Source organism: Ceratotherium simum, chromosome 26 (assembly GCF_057802395.1).
Source record: "Ceratotherium simum simum isolate JZ-2026a chromosome 26, ASM5780239v1, whole genome shotgun sequence".
In the NCBI taxonomy this organism is placed as follows: Eukaryota; Metazoa; Chordata; class Mammalia; order Perissodactyla; family Rhinocerotidae; genus Ceratotherium; species Ceratotherium simum.
This window is the reverse complement of record NC_141925.1, coordinates 32,746,755-32,762,797: the sequence shown is the minus strand read 5'-3', so window position 1 is coordinate 32,762,797 and position 16,043 is coordinate 32,746,755. Positions and strand designations below refer to the sequence as shown.

The 16,043-nt window shown below is 62.1% G+C and overlaps 1 protein-coding gene across 2 annotated transcripts in view; it reads left to right on the top strand.

The window, feature by feature from the left end:
- The window catches only part of INTS1 (integrator complex subunit 1), a 36,807-nt gene extending 21,942 nt beyond the window's left edge, over positions 1 to 14,865 (top strand). The window contains exons 27-47 of one of the 2 annotated variants that reach the window (XM_087417451.1): positions 180 to 326; positions 706 to 804; positions 1,096 to 1,220; positions 2,762 to 3,016; positions 3,664 to 3,823; positions 4,160 to 4,300; positions 4,727 to 4,901; positions 4,979 to 5,102; positions 6,008 to 6,138; positions 6,768 to 6,855; positions 6,956 to 7,182; positions 7,410 to 7,533; positions 8,867 to 9,000; positions 9,608 to 9,800; positions 10,610 to 10,737; positions 11,127 to 11,239; positions 12,104 to 12,217; positions 13,291 to 13,361; positions 13,858 to 13,949; positions 14,185 to 14,249; positions 14,427 to 14,865. In XM_087417451.1, coding sequence (XP_087273577.1) covers positions 180 to 326; positions 706 to 804; positions 1,096 to 1,220; positions 2,762 to 3,016; positions 3,664 to 3,823; positions 4,160 to 4,300; positions 4,727 to 4,901; positions 4,979 to 5,102; positions 6,008 to 6,138; positions 6,768 to 6,855; positions 6,956 to 7,182; positions 7,410 to 7,533; positions 8,867 to 9,000; positions 9,608 to 9,800; positions 10,610 to 10,737; positions 11,127 to 11,239; positions 12,104 to 12,217; positions 13,291 to 13,361; positions 13,858 to 13,949; positions 14,185 to 14,249; positions 14,427 to 14,542 — 2,822 coding nt within the window. In that variant the 3' untranslated portion in view covers positions 14,543 to 14,865. Of the gene's footprint in view, positions 1 to 179; positions 327 to 705; positions 805 to 1,095; positions 1,221 to 2,761; positions 3,017 to 3,663; positions 3,824 to 4,159; positions 4,301 to 4,726; positions 4,902 to 4,978; positions 5,103 to 6,007; positions 6,139 to 6,767; positions 6,856 to 6,955; positions 7,183 to 7,409; positions 7,534 to 8,866; positions 9,001 to 9,607; positions 9,801 to 10,609; positions 10,738 to 11,126; positions 11,240 to 12,103; positions 12,218 to 13,290; positions 13,362 to 13,857; positions 13,950 to 14,139; positions 14,250 to 14,426 lie in introns of both variants that reach the window. The other variant, XM_004440898.3, reaches the window with a different exon arrangement.
- The last annotated feature ends 1,178 nt before the right edge of the window (positions 14,866 to 16,043 follow it).

Genomic DNA, 16,043 nt, shown 5'->3' with positions numbered 1-16,043 from the left:
CAGAGAGCGGGCCGTGTGCCGTGAGCCTCTCTGAGGGTCCAGCAGTCACACCTTGTGCTGCCATCCGGGGCCGGGAGGGGCCTGGGGTCTAGGGAAGGCTCAAGGCCGTCCAGGCCCCGGCCAGCCTCCTGCGAGCCCAGCTTGCCAAGCGGTGGTTGCTGAGTGAGTGTCGCCCTTAGCCCTGCAGGATCTGGAACCCCAGCAGCTGCTGCTCTTTGTGCAGTCCTTCGGCATCCCTGTGTCCAGCATGAGCAAACTCCTCCAGTACCTGGACCAGGCTGTGGCCCACGACCCCCAGACCCTGGAGCAGAACATCATGGACAAGAGTAAGAGCCTGGGGGTCCTTGCGTGGGCGGCAGGCTCTGGCCCAGCCCCTGGGCCCACGTGTGGCTCGGGGTCAGACAGGATGGCTCTCAGGGCAGCAGCTTTGAGCAGGAAAGTCGAGGGGCTGGTGGTCAGGATAGGCCCTGCCTGCTGCTGCCCGCCAGCACGGCCTGAGCTTGAGTCAGCACCACCTGGGGTTTGGGGTCAGCGCTAGCTGATCATCTGCTGAGAGACCTTGTGGCTCAGCTCCTGAAGTCTGAAGGAAGCTTTGAACTCCATGGGAGCGTTGGGTTGGGTGTCCCCACTGCAGGTTTCTGTGGGACAGGGAAGCATTTGCTCTCTGTCGCCTAGGTGTTTAACTCTCTGGCTGCTGTTTTGCAGATTACATGGCTCACCTGGTCGAGGTTCAGCATGAGAGAGGAGCGTCTGGAGGCCAGACTTTCCATTCCCTGCTCACAGCCTCCTTGCCTCCCCGGCGAGGTACCGCCCCTCCCCCTGTCTCAGCACACGGCCACTCGGGGCCTCCCCAGACCCAGCGGAAGCGTTTGTCGCTGACTGCTGTCCAAGTACCTAGTTAAAGGCCCTGCTCCTTAGAGGCCTCAGCAGGCCTGAGGAAGGCCAGGGGTCCTCGGGGTGCAGCCCCTTCTGCAGGGCCAGCTCTTCTCTCCAGGTGATGGGCCCCTGGGAGAGGCTGGACTTGGTTTGCAGAGTCCCCCACTGAAGCCGGCCAGGAAGAGTTTTCAGCTGAGGCCTGTTCCCCTTTCTCCACAGACAGTGCAGAGGCGCCGAAGCCCAAGAGCAGCCCAGAGCAGCCTCCAGGCCAGGGCAGGATCCGGGCTGTGACGCAGGTGCGGGTGCTCGGCCCTGAGGACGACTTGGCCGCCATGCTCCTGCAGGTACTGCTGCCTGGGACGGCCTGCCTGGGGCCATCCAGTCCTTCCTTCCGCCCGGAGAGAGGGGTTTTACCCTGAAACTTCACATCGAAGTTGAGAGAGGGCTCGGGAGCCAGCCGCCCGTGTCGGAACCCTGGCTTAGGGGTTAGGGGGTTAGGGGACCCTGGACGAGCTACTTACCCTCCCTGTGCCTCTGGTTCTTCCTCCGTACAATCGGGCTCATGCTGTTGCCCGCCTCAGGTTGTTGGTAAGATGTGTTCCATGTTGAGGGCAATGCCCAGAGGTGCTGTCACCCCCACCACCATCCTTGCTTCTCACTGGCCCAGCAGCAGTGGCCCGGCCCCTGTGGGACTGGCTGTAGTCGGCACATGCCCTGGCTTGTGTCCAGTTATGGGAAACAGGCAGACTGGCCTCCGTTCTCACACAGCCCTCCCAGACGTGGCCTCACTGCTGACCAGCATGTGCTTTTTACGTCTTGTTGAGATCGGATTCCCAGGCCGTGCAGTCCACCCACTGGAGTGTATGGTGCACAGTCTTCAGTGTAGGATTCACGGGCTGTACAGTTCAGGGCCTTCGGTGTAGGATTCACGGGCTGTACAGTTCAGGGCCTTCGGTGTAGGGTTCACGGGCTGTACAGTTCAGGGTTTTCGGTGTAGGGTTCACGGGCTGTACAGTGCACGATCTTTGGTGTAGGGTTCACGGGCTGTACTACACACGGTCTTCAGTTAAGCATTCGCATGCTCTACAGTTCACGGTCTTCACTGTAGGATTCACGTGCCGTACAGTGCATGAGCGTGCTCACAATTGTGCAGCCGTCACTCCGCCTGAGTGTAGAACATTCTCATCACCCTCAAGGAAGCCCTGTGCCCTTCAGCACCCACTCCCCATCTCACCAGCCCTGGGCGCCACTGCTCTGCCCCTGCTCCTGCAGCTTTGCCTCTTCTGGACACACGTGTACATGGAGTCTACAGCCCGTGGTTCTCTGTGGACATGTGATGTTCTCATCCCTTCCTTGCACACACGGCGAGGTTCACTGCAGAGCACTCGTGCTGTCTTTTCACACTTACACGCTTGCACACACCCCCAGAGCGTGTACACGCTGTTCTCACGTGTGCGCACACATGCCTTCTCTCCCAAGGTTTCTCTGGAGCCCGAGGCCCAGCCCTATAGTCCTCTCATGCCCCTCTGAGGTCAGGGCCCTGGGTTATAAATGGAGAGGTCGAGATTGTGGGGTTAGGGGCTCGCCTGTGGTCTCCCTCCTGGAGCTGGGATCCCTGTGCAGGTCCCGATCCAGTGTCCTTGCACCCACTGCTCTCCTCCCTGGGTGGAGAGTCTTATGGGGACTGGGCTCCTCGTGCTGGCTCCTGGCAGCTCCGGGAGGGATTGGTCCCTCGCTGCTTCAAGCCCAGGGTCTCGGGCCGACCAGGGGAGTGTGGTTGTGGCGGGAGCATGGAGTGAGAGGGGCTCCCACAGAGGAGGGAGGGGCAGGGCGCTGCCTTCCTGCCATGCTTGCCTCCCGATCGCTGCCCTCTGCTCCACTCCAGGTCTTCCCGCTGAGCCCGGGCCCACGGTGGCAGAGCTCGAGCGCCCGCCCTGTGGTCCTCGCACTGCAGCAGGCCCTGGGCCAGGAGCTGGCTCGAGTCCGCCAGGGGAGCCCCGAGGTGACGGGCATCGCGGTGCGCCTCCTACAGGCCATCGCCACCCTGCTGAACTCCCCGCACAGCGGGGCCCTGGTGATGTCTATGCATCGGCACCACTTCCTCGCCTGCCCTCTGATGCGCCAGCTCTGCCAGTACCAGGTGTGTGTCCTTGGGCCGTGGAGAGCTGGATGTGTCCTGCGGCAGAGCCCTGTGCCCAGGGGTGGCTGCATGGAGAAGGGGTTGCCCTGCGTGTTCTGGAACATGGGGCTCTGCCCCGTGCAGTGAAGGCCTCAGTCTTCAACCTAGTCCCCCCAAGGCCTGGGGCTTCTGCAGCTGGGCCTTCCTGGGCCCTGGCCGACTGGTGTCCTGATGCTGTCCTTTGTTTTTGGTTGCTGAAACTTCTCCCTACGGAGCTGGGGTAGAGCCCCACCTTTTCTGTGGGAATTTTCCAGCACACAGAGAAGGCAAGAATGGTATGGATTTCACTGTGTGCCTACTTTCTAGGTTCAGGAATTTTGCCGTATTTGGTTTATCTGTTTACATTTATGTGTGAATGTATTTTGTTTGTGTTTCTATGTGTATATGTGTGTATTTCTTTAATGTTTTCTCTCTGAACACGTGAAGATAAGTTGCAAATGGTTGGTCACCTCGCCTGCTGTGGGGTGAAAGGATCTCTGTGAGGTCCTGGTGCACCCAGGGGGCCACTGTTGAGAGTGGCAGTTGTGACGGTGTTCCCCGGGCTGCAGGGTCAGTGGGTGTGGCCCCCACTGAGCAAGCGTAGCCACGTGCCACCAATTGTCCCCCAGCGCTGCGTGCCCCAGGATACCAGCTTCTCGTCGCTCTTCCTCAAAGTGCTCATGCAGATGCTGCAGTGGCTGGACAGCCCGGCCGTGGAGGGGGGACCCCTGCAGGCCCAGCTCAAGCTGTTCGCTGCCCAGTACTCGGCGCGACGCAGGATCACCGATGGTGAGGGACCGGAGAGGGCCAGCCAGCCCCTGCGGGGTGGGGTCTGGGCTTTCTGCCCTTCTGTCAGGGAGCAGGACGGCCTGGTTAGCACAGAGGGGTCTGTTGGCCCTCGGAGGTCTGCGAGCCCTGGATGGGCATCTGTGTAGCCGTGGCTGAGAAGTTTAGTGGACAGGGCTTTGGAGAGGTTTCTTAGGGAGGAAAGTGCACGAGGGGACTGAGGGGCATCTCCCGTGAGTTGGCAGTTCAGGGACCCCCTGGACTGGGTGGACTGACAGGAGGGAGGGAGGGTTCGAGGCCAGAACCAGGCCGGCAGGTCACACGGACACTTTCCTGCAGTGCGGAGTGGGTTCCTGCACCTGGCGGAGGCCCTGACATTCCGTGGGGACTTGGAGGTGGTCAGCTCCACTGTCCGGGCCCTCGTCACCACCCTCAAGTCTGGGGAGAAGTGTGGTGTGGAGCCCGAGCTTGTCGGCAAAGGTACCTCGGGGCCCCAGCACTGTGAAGACCCCCAGTCTTGCTGCCCGTGCAGGGGTCCCTCTCCTCGGTGCCCCACGTGAGGGCCTGTGAAGAATAAAATGCAGTTTCCAGGGAAGCCCCCACCCTAGCCTAGTGGGTCAGGTCCTGTGGCTCCTCCAGCCTCATCTGGGGTTGCTGCTGGGGTTTCGTGCACTTGGTGATCCCCCACCAACTGTTGAGCAGCCTTCTCCCACGGCCTCCCTTCACCCCCAAGGGAGATCCCAGAGCCACTGCTTGCTGCTGGCTGGTCCCCGTTTGGGCACACTGGGGCATCATTGGCCACGGGGCATGGGGGTGTGTGTGTCCTAGAGTCAGGTAGTTCGAGGGCTCACCCGTCTCCCTCCCAAGCTGGGATGACATGGAATACTTTTTCTGTCTCCTCCACAGTCCTCCGGGGTCTGATCGAGGTGAGGTCTCCTCACCTGGAGGAACTGCTGACTGCACTCTTCTCCGCCACGTCTGTGTTCCCGGCCTCGAGGCCCATCGTGGTGGTGAGCTCTCTGCTGCTGCAGGAGAAGGAGGAGCCCCCAGCCCCGGGGAAGCAGGATGCTGATGGGTGCAGGTGAGCGGGCGGGACAGGGCCAGCCTGATAAGCTGCCCTGGCTTGCCGTCTCTGAGTCCACCCCGCCTTCCCTTCAGCCTGGAGGCCGTGCGGCTGGGACCCTGCTCGGGGCTCCTCGTTGACTGGCTGGAGATGCTGGACCCTGAAGTGATCAGCAGCTGTCCAGACCTGCAGCAGAGGCTCCTGTTCTCCCGCAGCAAGGTGGGCTGTGCTGACCTGAGGACCGACAGCCGGCCCTGGCCTTGGGTGTGGCGGGTGCTGGCTCTGATGTGATGCTCACGGTGGCTCCAGCAGTCCCAGGCGTTCCAAAACCATGTGTCTGCCTAGCACCTCCAGGGGACGACTGTTTCTTTCTGTTGGTTCCGGCAGAACCCTGGGCCTGACTATCATCAGCCCAGATGGATCCCATATCCCCTCTTAGCCAGTCACTACAACTGGCCAGGTCTGGTTCCTGGGGCAGGCGAGTAGGAGTAGGGTCTGTGCTCCGTGGGCTCAGGTCTTTGCAGAGGGGCCCGGAGGCACTGTGGTGAGCAGAGGGTGAGTGAGGCACAGCCCCTGACGAGGAGGCCATTTCAGGGCCCTGCAGGGAGGGGCTGGGGCACCCTGCTCCGTGCTGCCCTGGCTCGTCTCTCCATGGAGAAAACTAGAAAACACTTGACAGTGTCGCTGGGGAGGAGTGACCCTCCTCCCGTCCCCCCAGCATTCCCTACAGTACACGTGTCTGCCTTTCCGAGAGCAGCAACCACTCCCCTTCTTCTGTAAATCTCCTTCAGTGCTCCTGTGGCCCCTGGCTGTCTGTGGAGAAGATGCCCGCCCCGGGGCTCTGTGAGCAGGAGGAGGTGGTTCTGGTTGGGGTTGTTGTTTTGCTCGTGTGTGTGCCCCGTGTCTGAGGAATGGGTTCAGCTCTGTGCACGTTTAGTCTGCAGTTGGCTGGCTGGGCCTCGGCCTGGTGTGCACGCTGCTGCTTGGGCAGGAGTCCCAGGTCTTCCTCGAAATGGCCCCGTTTCTCTGCTTTCCGGTGGCTCCAGCAGGGCATTGTCCGCTGACTCAACTCAGCAGAACTGGTTGGTCCAGTGGGGACCATCCCAGGTTTCCTTCCACCCCAGGGCAAAGGTCATCCTGGCCCCCAGGTGCCATCTTTCCGACCATACCTCCTGGCCCTCCTCACACATCAGTCCAGCTGGTCCACACTGCACCAGTGTATCCACATTCTGCTGGGCAAGAACCGGGAGCAGAGGTGAGCGCCCCCACCTCCCTGGCAGCTCTGGCTCCTCTGGCTTTGCTGTGGGCAGTATGGTGGGCCATGTGGCTCCCTTCTGGCAGCTGCCCGCTCCAGCGCTGCCCCGGGTAGCTGAGTTCAGACAGCGATATTGAGGGGGCCTTCCCCTTGGCTTCCTCGGGTACCTGGGGCTTGCCAGGCAACCCACTGGGGCTCTCGTTGCCCTGGGAAGGGGGCTCTGTGGTGGGCATGGCCTCCTTAGGGGTACAGCGCCTGCCTGGCCCGTGTGTTCCTGCCTTTGGTGACCGTCAGGGCAGAAGGTCAGGGATGGAACGGTCCACTCACCTGGGATCATGTGAACGGCTGTTGTCCATGCTGTGCTGCAGGGGTGCCAAATGCCCCCTCCGCGTGGCCGGCAAGCCCAGAGGATGGGTGGGCTGAAGGGATAGGTGGCCTGCGTCCTCCAGTGGCTGATCCGAGCCCGTAACCAGAGAGCTCCTCGGGAAGGGGCGTGCATGGCCTAAACCTTCCATCACCAGGGCTTCTCCCCCATCTTCTCTGTTTTATCTTCACATCTCTGCCCGTATTCCGTGTTTGGAAACTGAGACAAGCTTCTCGTGCTCAGCCAGAACTCTGCTTTTTTCCAGGTTTGACCCTTCTGCTTCTCTGGACTTCCTCTGGGCCTGCATCCACGTTCCTCGGATCTGGCAGGGAAGGGACCAGCGCACCCCTCAGGCAGGTCTTGGGGGTGTACCCCACCCCACAGGGTGGGGTGACACATGCTTGAGCCTGTCCCGTCCCGTCCCGGGGCTAACTGATGAGTGGCTGGTTTCAGAAGCGGCGGGAGGAGCTGGTGCTGCGGGTCCAGGCTCCAGAGCTCATCGGGCTGGTGGAGCTGATCCTAGCAGAAGCAGAGGCCAGGAGCCAGGATGGGGATGCCGCTGCCTGCAGCCTCCTCCAGGCCCGGCTGCCCCTGCTGCTCAGCTGCTGCCGTGGGGATGACGAGAGCGTCAGGAAGGTGACGGCGCACCTGACAGGCTGCATCCAGCAGTGGGGCGACAGGTGAGGAGCCGATGTATAGGTTCAGGAGCCCCGCCTGTCCCCTTGCTGACGTGACCAGAGGCTGGCCCTCCCATGCCAGCACTGTGGGAGTGAGCCCAGGCCTGGGGCTTGGCTTCCAGTAGCAGGAGGGGTACATGGCCCATCAGGGGGGCAGCAGCTGTGCCAGCCCTGCCCAGACAGTCCTCGGCCCCGTCCGCCCCAGCAGCCCTGAATCTGGTCTCTTCCAGCGTGCTGGGCCAGCGCTGCCGCGACCTCCTCGTGCAGCTCTACCTGCAGCGGCCAGAGCTCCGGGTGCCTGTGCACGAGGTCCTGCTGCACAGCGCAGGCGCCACTGGCAGCAGCGTCTGCAAGGTGAGGGGCCAGCGGCCCAGGCTGCAGGACCACTGCTGTCTTTTGCTTGTGAGGTGGAAACCCTGTCTAGGAAGTAGAGAAATGCACCTTCTCAGATTTAAACACACAAAAAGAAACTGGGGGAGGCGATGGTGAAGGGCTGCCCCGACAGTCCTTCTCCTCATCGCCTGAGGGCAGGGCCTGGCCCACCACCCTCACCTGTCTGACCTCTTAGAGGATCCCGAAATTATCTTCCCTCCTTAAAGAATCCGTCTGGGCATGGAGCAGAGAAGAGAGGGTGTCTGCCTACATCCCCCCACATTTTCCTTCATAAGGGACTGTTGACATACGAGCTGTGTAGTGCACAGTGTGATCAGTTTTGACATTTGTGTGCACTGTGAATCCACCCCACGGCCGAGACAGCATCTCCATCCCCCCAGAAGTGCCCTGTGTCCCTAGCAGTGCTCTCTTGCCCCATGCCAGGCAACTGTGGGCTGCTTGGTCACCACAGATTAGTTTGCACTTCCTAGAGTTTTCCATTGATGGACTCACACAGCGTGCACTCTGTTGGGCATCTTTCACTCTATGTAGTTATTTCGAGATCCTCGTGTGCTGCAATGCGTGTGGATAGCATGTTCCTTTTCATGGCTGTGTGGTATTCCACTATGCAGCCAGGCTGGCTTGTTTGCCATCCTCCTGCTGGTGGTCACTGGTGGTGGTTCCAGCGTGGGGCTTGGACAACGACACTGCCGTGTGCGCAGGTCATGTGGCACCTGCCTTCACTCCTCGTGGGTGGATATGAGGGGGCCAGTGCAGGCCTGGCTGGCCTTCTGCACCCGCCTTCTTTTGGCTTGGCCTTGAGTGGGATTTGCTACCTTCCCTGCTTCCCGGTACAGTGGAGAGAAGTTGATTTTTTTCTAATGTGTTTCCTCCCATTTTTGTGTCTTTATTTATTGTTTTACACAGTTGAAATCATACTTTACGTACAGTGTTGGCTTTTCTCCAGCTCAATGTGTCACTGTGGCATTTGGTATTGAGAGCTTTTCTTATCTGTGAGATAAACATTGACTCTGAACGCTGTGTGTTTGAGATAGTCTGCACACTTTGGCTGCAGCCTGTTTGACCTGCGGAAGTGCCCGGAAATCATTGGGGGGAGATTTCTCTGAGTCACTCCATGGCCATGCCAGGTCCTTGGGGGATAGGGACCTTGGCCCCAGAGACCTGCACACTGCCCCGTTGAGCCCTGTCGCAGCCCCTTCAGTGGTGGGCAGCAGACTCAGTGTGGGATGGGCAGGTGAGGCGTGAATGCTGTGGGTGGGCGTCTCCCCCACCTCTGACCACCCTTTCCTCTCAGCTGGACGGTCTCATTCACCGCTTTATCACCCTCCTTGCGGATACCAGCGACTCCCGGTCATCCGAGAACCGAGTGGCTGATGCCAACATGGCCTGTCGGAAGCTGGCAGTGGCCCACCCCATCCTGCTGCTCAGGTACTGCCTGGCCCACCCCGCCTGCAGCCCGGGGGGGATTCTGTTGCGGAGAAGCTCAGTGGCAGAGTGCCCTTCCCACTCACAACCCAGAGCAGGCCCTCCGGTGGGTGCTCAGGTCCTGTCTCCACTCTGCGTGTTCCTTTAGAATAGCTTCTGCAGCTAAAAGCTAATGTATGCGCATGCAGAGCCCCGGCCCAGGCAGTGGTAGCCCTCGAGGGGCAGTGATGGTCTTTGGCTTCTTGACTAGGTTGAGGCTCCGGTGGGAGGGGCCAGGCAGACCCCAGGAGAGGGTGGGTCAGTGAGTTGCCACCCCCTGAAGCCCAGAACCAGGCGGAATGGTAGAGGCCAGTTCCCTGCCCCTCAGAGAGTGCGCCCCGACCAGCAGCCTCAGCGTCACCTGGGGCTTGTTAGAGATGCAGCCCCGACCCGCCAACGGGGACAGGCACTTCAGTGAGCTCCCCGGTGATGTGTGTGGGAGGCCCAGCATGGTCTGTGTGTCAGAGCTGAGCGTTTCTCGTGGGGTTGGGGTTGGATCTCTGGGTGGGCGCACCTGACTTCAGGAGGACCCTGGGGGAGATGGGCCACGAGTGCTCTCGGTCATTTCCAGGCATCTGCCCATGATCGCCGCTCTCCTTCACGGCCGCACCCACCTCAACTTCCAGGAGTTCCGGCAGCAGAACCACCTGACCTTCTTCCTGCACGTGCTGGGCGTCCTGGAGCTGCTGCAGCCGCAGGTGTTCCAGAGCGAGCACCAGGGGGCGCTGTGGGACTGTCTGCTCTCCTTCATCCACTTGCTTCTGGTGGGTGCCGCCCTGGTGGGGACCTGACTGTGACATGCTCGGCCTTCCGGAGGGACAGCAAAGGCCGTCCTGTCCTGCTGGCCTCTGCCCTCCAGATGCCACAACCTGGGCAGTTGGGCCCCTTCCAGGTTGAGGGAAGGTTCCCTGGGCCCCAGGCCCAGGGGTGGGGACCCCAGGAGTCGTGTGACCCCGTCCTCATCCCCCACTATTCTGAAATCACTCTCCATTCGGCTTGTCTACCTCCTGCTCCCCACGGCCCTGGCCAGGCCCGTCTTTATAACCAGAACTGCAGGTCCCTCCCCCTCTCCGCCTGAGGCCGTCGGGTGAGGGCAGACACGGGACGTGGGTTCTTCAGGGCTCCTGGGACCCCTGCGGCAGAGCAGAGCCCCTTGGCCTGCAGCAAGGACAGGGCCAGGCTGCCTATCCGGGAGCTTCTGCTGCCTGCCTTGGGGACCAGCTGTCACCCTGGGAAGGCCCCCAGCTTCATATGTGCCTGGGGAGACCCCACTTTCTTCAGAATCCAGCTCAGAGCCCGGTTGGGCTTCAGTGCAGCCTCCTCTGTCGAGCCTGTGACACCTCTTGTCACGAGTTCCAGCTGGATGTCTACCTGTCTATACTGGGGCTCGTGAAGGACAAGAGGGCCCTGTAACATACTGACCAGCGGCCAGCAGAAGCTGGTGGCGTTGGTAGTGTCCGCTGGTCCGTTGTGAGACCTCTGGAGAAGCAACATCAGCAGGATGGGGGTACAGGGATCTGTTTCAGTGCAGCTCGGGGTCTGAACACTGCGTTGCGCGGCTTCCCCTTTGCAGAACTACAGGAAGTCCTCCCGCCACCTGGCCCCCTTCATCAGCAAGTTCGTGCAGTTCACCCACAAGTACATCACCTACAATGCCCCTGCGGCCGTCTCCTTCCTGCAGAAACACTCCGATGCGCTCCAGTGAGTGTGCACATGTGTGTCCGGCCCGCACAGGCTCCTCTCCAGCAAGGGTCCAGCTGGGGGGCTGCAGGGAAGGTGGCTGGGAAGGCCACATCAGTGCTCAGGCCTGAGAGCTCCTGAGGCAGGGGTGGCAGCCAGGAATTGATGCTGCCTGCAGTGCTCGGGCCCAGGGGCAGCAAGGGTGGCTCAGGCCGGAGCTTCCCACCCCTGGCCGCAGAACGGTGGCCGTAGATGCTAGGTATGCGCCGTGACGTTCTCTATTGGCTGACTGTGGCTCCTGCCTCCTGAGCATCCTAGGCTCCCCTACGTCACCGGGGTCCACCTCCCTCCCCGTCCCCCGCCTTCCATCTGTGGCAGCGTCCTCACGGTGAGCCTGTGCTCTTCCCCAGTGACCTGTCCTTTGACAGCAGTGACCTGGTGATGCTCAAGTCCCTCCTCGCAGGGCTGAGCCTCCCCAGCAGGGACGGCAGAACTGACCGAGGCCTGGATGAGGAGGGCGAGGGTGAGTGGGGCCATGGGGTTTCTGCTGGGAAGGGGCTGCAGGTCTGGCCTTCCCCAGCAGCCCGGCAGCCCTCGGGACCGTCCTGGGCGTCCCTGGGGCGTCGTGGGCCCAGGGCCATGGCCAGCGTGACCACACAGCACCCCTGCCCCTCTGTGGGAAGCTGGCCGAGTCCCTTTCTGTTCTCTGTTCTTGTTCCTTGTCTCTGTCCTGTGGTCCCTACTGCCCCAATGGTGACCTTGTGCCTATAGGCGGGGCCGTTGGCTGCTCTGGCACAGTGAATGGTTGGCAGATGAGCAAGCTGAGTGGCCAGAGGCAGTTCCTGGCCCTTCGCGGCCATTCTGCTGCCCCGGTTTTGCCGAATTGTTTATGTTGGGTGAGGCTCCTGGCAGTTCGTGGAAACACTTAGCACAGTGTCTGGCACACAGGCACGTTTCTCGAGCACCTGCTGTGTGCCAGGGCTGCAGCAGGCAAGGCCACGGCTGCTGCCTTGAGGTTGCACTCAGGCTGGCAGAGAAAATCCACGCTCACGGTGCAGCAGGTGCACATGGGAAGGGAACAGAGCAGGTGTGGGGCTGGAGGCAAGAGTGCCGAGGCCCCCGGGTGGCTCCCAGTGGGCGTCTTGTTTCATGTTCACTGAGTGCCCACTGTGTACAGGCACCGTGCTGGGCCCAAGGCAGTGGCCATATCTTCCGGAGTCCTGATTCCAGGGGCTGCTTGGAAGATGGCCTCGCCTACACGCACGGCCTCTGCAGCCCGGGTGTGAAGTGTTTTCCAGGCCGACCTCCCCCGAGCCCTTCGTGGACGGGCACTCCTGGGCGCGCTGTCTTAGTCTCCAGCGGACAGCACTGGCTTCCTGTCTTGCAGACGAGAGCTCAGCTGGCTCCCTGCCCCTGGTCAGCGTCTCCCTCTTTACCCCTCTGACGGCAGCTGAGATGGCCTCCTACATGAAAAGGCTTTCCCGGGGCCAGACGGTTGAGGGTGAGTTTGGGAGTCTGGCTCTGCTGGGCCAGGTTGGCCCCGCCGTGGGTGGTGGGCTCCCATTCTACGGCTGCAGCGCCCTGGGTTCCATGGGAACCCTGGCCATCCAGGCTTCCACTCTGGGGCATCCAGAAGGCAGCAGGGCCCTTGCTGGGCCGTGAGAGGGGCTGGGCTTCCTAGGGGCGGCTTGAGGCAGGGGAGGGCTGTTGTGCTGGCCAGTTGTACTGGGGAGCAGGCTCCAGATGAAGCAGAAGATCGGGGAGCCCCTTGGAGTCGTGGGGACACTTGGAGAAGGGAGGCCTGGCAGTGGGTAGATGGCCGGTGGTCTGTGGGAGAGCTGAGGGTCTGAGGAGTTGGGCGGAGTAGGGCTGCTGAGTGCATGCGTTGCTGAGGGCGCCTGGGAGTGTGTGTGCTGTCCGGGGGTCAGCCCCCCTCACCAGAGAGGAATGCCTGGGGGCTAGGCAGCGACCTGGCGGGAGGGGTGTGCTGTGTTTCCACAGCGTGACTCTGGGGCGGTGCGGGACAGGCATCGGGAGAATGTGGTACAAACGCAGATCCCAATCCCCTCAGGTCTCCTGGAGAAGGGTCCTGGGGGCGGGTGTGCTCCTCTGAAAATTTCCCAGTTCACCAGCGCCCACGGTTGGGGGTTGCTAGCCTAGCAGAATGGAGAAGCCAGGAGAACTCCTGGGGCTGTCCATCCTGAGGTGCTGGGGGGCTCCTGGCCTTACCAAGCGCTAAGGATGGTACAGAAGGTTCCAGGAGGCACTAGTGCCAGTGTTCTGATCGGCCACACTGCACCTGAAGAGCTGGGGTCCCTCTGGCAGAGGGACTAGACCTTAGAGACTAGAGACCTTAGAGACTAGACCAGGGACCCACCCAGGGGTCTCCATGATGCCCTTGATGTCTGTCCCTGCCTGGCAGGTGTGAGGGGCAGCACAGCCCGGCGGTCCTGCTACACAGGACCTGGCCCAGGGACTTGCCCCCTCCTGCCTCTGGGTCGCTCTGGGAGACCGAGGTTCACCCCTGAGCCCAGCAGCTGTGCTTTGGCCCTCACGTGCCCGTGCCTGTCTTAGATCTGTTGGAGGTTCTGAGTGACATAGATGAGATGTCCCGGCGGAGACCCGAGATCCTGGGCTTCTTCTCGGTGAGTGGGCTGGGGGCCGGGGAGGGCTGACCCTGCAGCCCGTCAGCCTTCTCCTGTGGGGGTATGTGAAGCTCATGCCACATACTTGGAGGGACTGGGACAGCATTTCAGAGGCCGTGGCAGGGAAGCCCGCCCACACCCCCTCATTCCTGCCATGAGCCCCGCAGAGCCCTTAGCGGCCAGGCTTCAGCAGGGTGGAGACAACACGTGCCTGAACCAGCCCTGGCCCACATGCTCGCAGTCCAACCTGGAACCAAGGCAGGGCTACCCTCTGCTCTGGGCCAGAACTTGCTGACAGCGAGCGAGTGCTTTCCGTTCACAGGCCCTGAGGTCCCAGAGCCGTCCAGCGATGGGGAGTGGGGACTGGGGAGCGAGGTCTCCTGCAGGCCCTCTCTGCTCTTGCCACTGGCCATCACGAGGCCGAGAGCCTGAGGGTTTGAGCCCCTGGCAGGAGAGTCACTTTGTAACTACCTGCCCGTCCCCTGCCCCCCCGCAGACCAACCTGCAGCGGCTGATGAGCTCGGCCGAGGAGTCCTGCCGCAACCTGGCCTTCACTCTGGCCCTGCGCTCCATCCAGAGCAACCCCAGGTGAGCCCGGCACGCCAGCCTGTGTCCTGACGCCCCACAGGCTGAGGGCTGCACGCTGGCCTGCCTAGTGCCTTGGGCCAGGCTGCTGGGCAGGTCAGCTCGTCCTGGCCGGCGGGCCTGGCCATGCGGCTCTCGGGCAGAGTCTGGGGTGCGGGGAGGAGGTGCCCACCTGAGCACATGGCTCTTTCAGCATCGCGGCTGACTTCCTGCCCACATTTATGTACTGCCTGGGCAGCCGGGACTTTGAGGTGGTGCAGACGGCCCTCAGGAACCTGCCAGAGTACACCCTTCTCTGCCAAGGTGAGTCCCGTCCCCAACCCTGCCTAGGGCGCCTGGTGCCTCTGGAGCCCTCCGTCCCCATGAGGCTCCACTTCTGAGCTGCCTGATGACCGCAGCTCCTGGGAATCCCTGGGCCTGGTCGCCGCAGCCAGGATGTCAGGCCAGTGCGGCCTGGCAGGGTCCTCATCTCTCCTGCAGAGCATGCAGCCGTGTTGCTGCACAGGGCCTTCCTGGTGGGCATGTATGGCCAGATGGACACCAGCGCCCAGATCTCTGAGGCCCTGAGGATCCTGCACATGGAGGCGGTGATGTGAGCCTGTGCAACAGCCCGACCGCTCGACAGTCCTGGGCCTCTCCACTCATCAACTGGAGTCCCCTAGACCCAGCCCAGGAGGCCTCTGATCCACTGGTGGCCTCTTCCTGGAGGAGAGCAGGGCACTGAGCAGCCCGAGGCTATGCAGGGGAGGGGACCACACTCAGAGTTCACTGCCAGTGTCTCCCAGCCAGCAGCTGACGGGGGTGGCCGTCTGCCCTGGAGGCTGCCCTGCCTGCAAAGTGACAGGGACGTGGCCCAGCTGGGAGGAGATGCTGATGTCCTGGCAGGGGGCTGGTTCTAAAAGAAACGTGAACTCCCTGAGTGCTGGCTGCTTGGTGTGGTTCGCCTCCCCTGCGACACCTGGGAGTTGAGCAGGACCCGGGTGTTGGGAGCCCCATCTGCCAGGCCTGGGGAGCCCACCTCTCTCCCATGGGCCAGCCTGCTCCCGGGTGGGCAGGTGGAGGTGACGTGAGAGTGTCCATGTGGAGACAGGAGGGCCCCTGCCTTCACACACAGTCTTAGCCCCTCCTCCCTCCCGCTCCCCCTGAGGCAGAGTGAGAAGAGAGAGGTGACAGTTCCTGGGCCCATCCCTGGCCTCCGAGTTCTATGCCACGGGCTCAGCCTCTGTTGAGTAGGAGCCATGAGGCCTCATCAGGCTGTACGAGGGAGCAGGACTTGCTGGGGGTCACCCTGTGTAGCAGCCCTTTGGGGCTTGGGCAGACCAGTCCCCCTGCTACCCCAAAAGGGACCACAGTGTCCTGCAATCTTTGGCTGTGGGCATCACTCCAGGAAGCCAGTGCCAACTGGGCCTGCCTCAGAGTGCAGGGATGAGGGATGAGGGCCCAGCACAATTCCCACCCACTAGAGGGGGAGGGGAGCACCCCTGAAGGATTTGGGGGCAGCAGGTGTCCCCCAGTGAGGCTGCAGGTGCTGGTATAGGGGTCTCTGCCCAAGAACGTGGCCTGGGGCTACCAAGAGGGTTGAGGGGCAGTGCCCCAGGAAGTCAGCCTCTAGTGAGGGCAAGGGGTCCCCCCAAGCTGCACTGGTTTCTCCAGGCCTATTTCTTCACTTTTAATTGGGGGAAAGCCATCCCCACCCCGTCCATGCTCACAGCAGCCGGAGGGTCTTTCCAACACACAGGTGTCACCCCGTTTTTCCCTTCCCCCTCTCCCCGCTGGCCCAGCACTCAGCGGACTCCCTGGTCTCCCTGCTGCCCGGGGCTTTCAAGATTCAGGCGTGGGCCCCCCAGTCCTGGTGCACCCCCACGCAGGGTCCCCTGCCCACCCCCCAGCTCCTGCTCAGCTGGGGCCACCAGGGGGCACTGTGGCTAAAAACTGACCCAGGCCCTTCCCAACAGCCTCCAAGTGGGTGGGCTGGCTTGAGGCTGGATGGGTCCTCAGGAGGGGGCGGGAGTCGCCTCCACTCCCAGCAGCTGCAACACTGTGCTCCCTGCCCCTCGCCCCAGAGGCTCCTGGTGATGCGAGCCGGTCCCTGCGCAT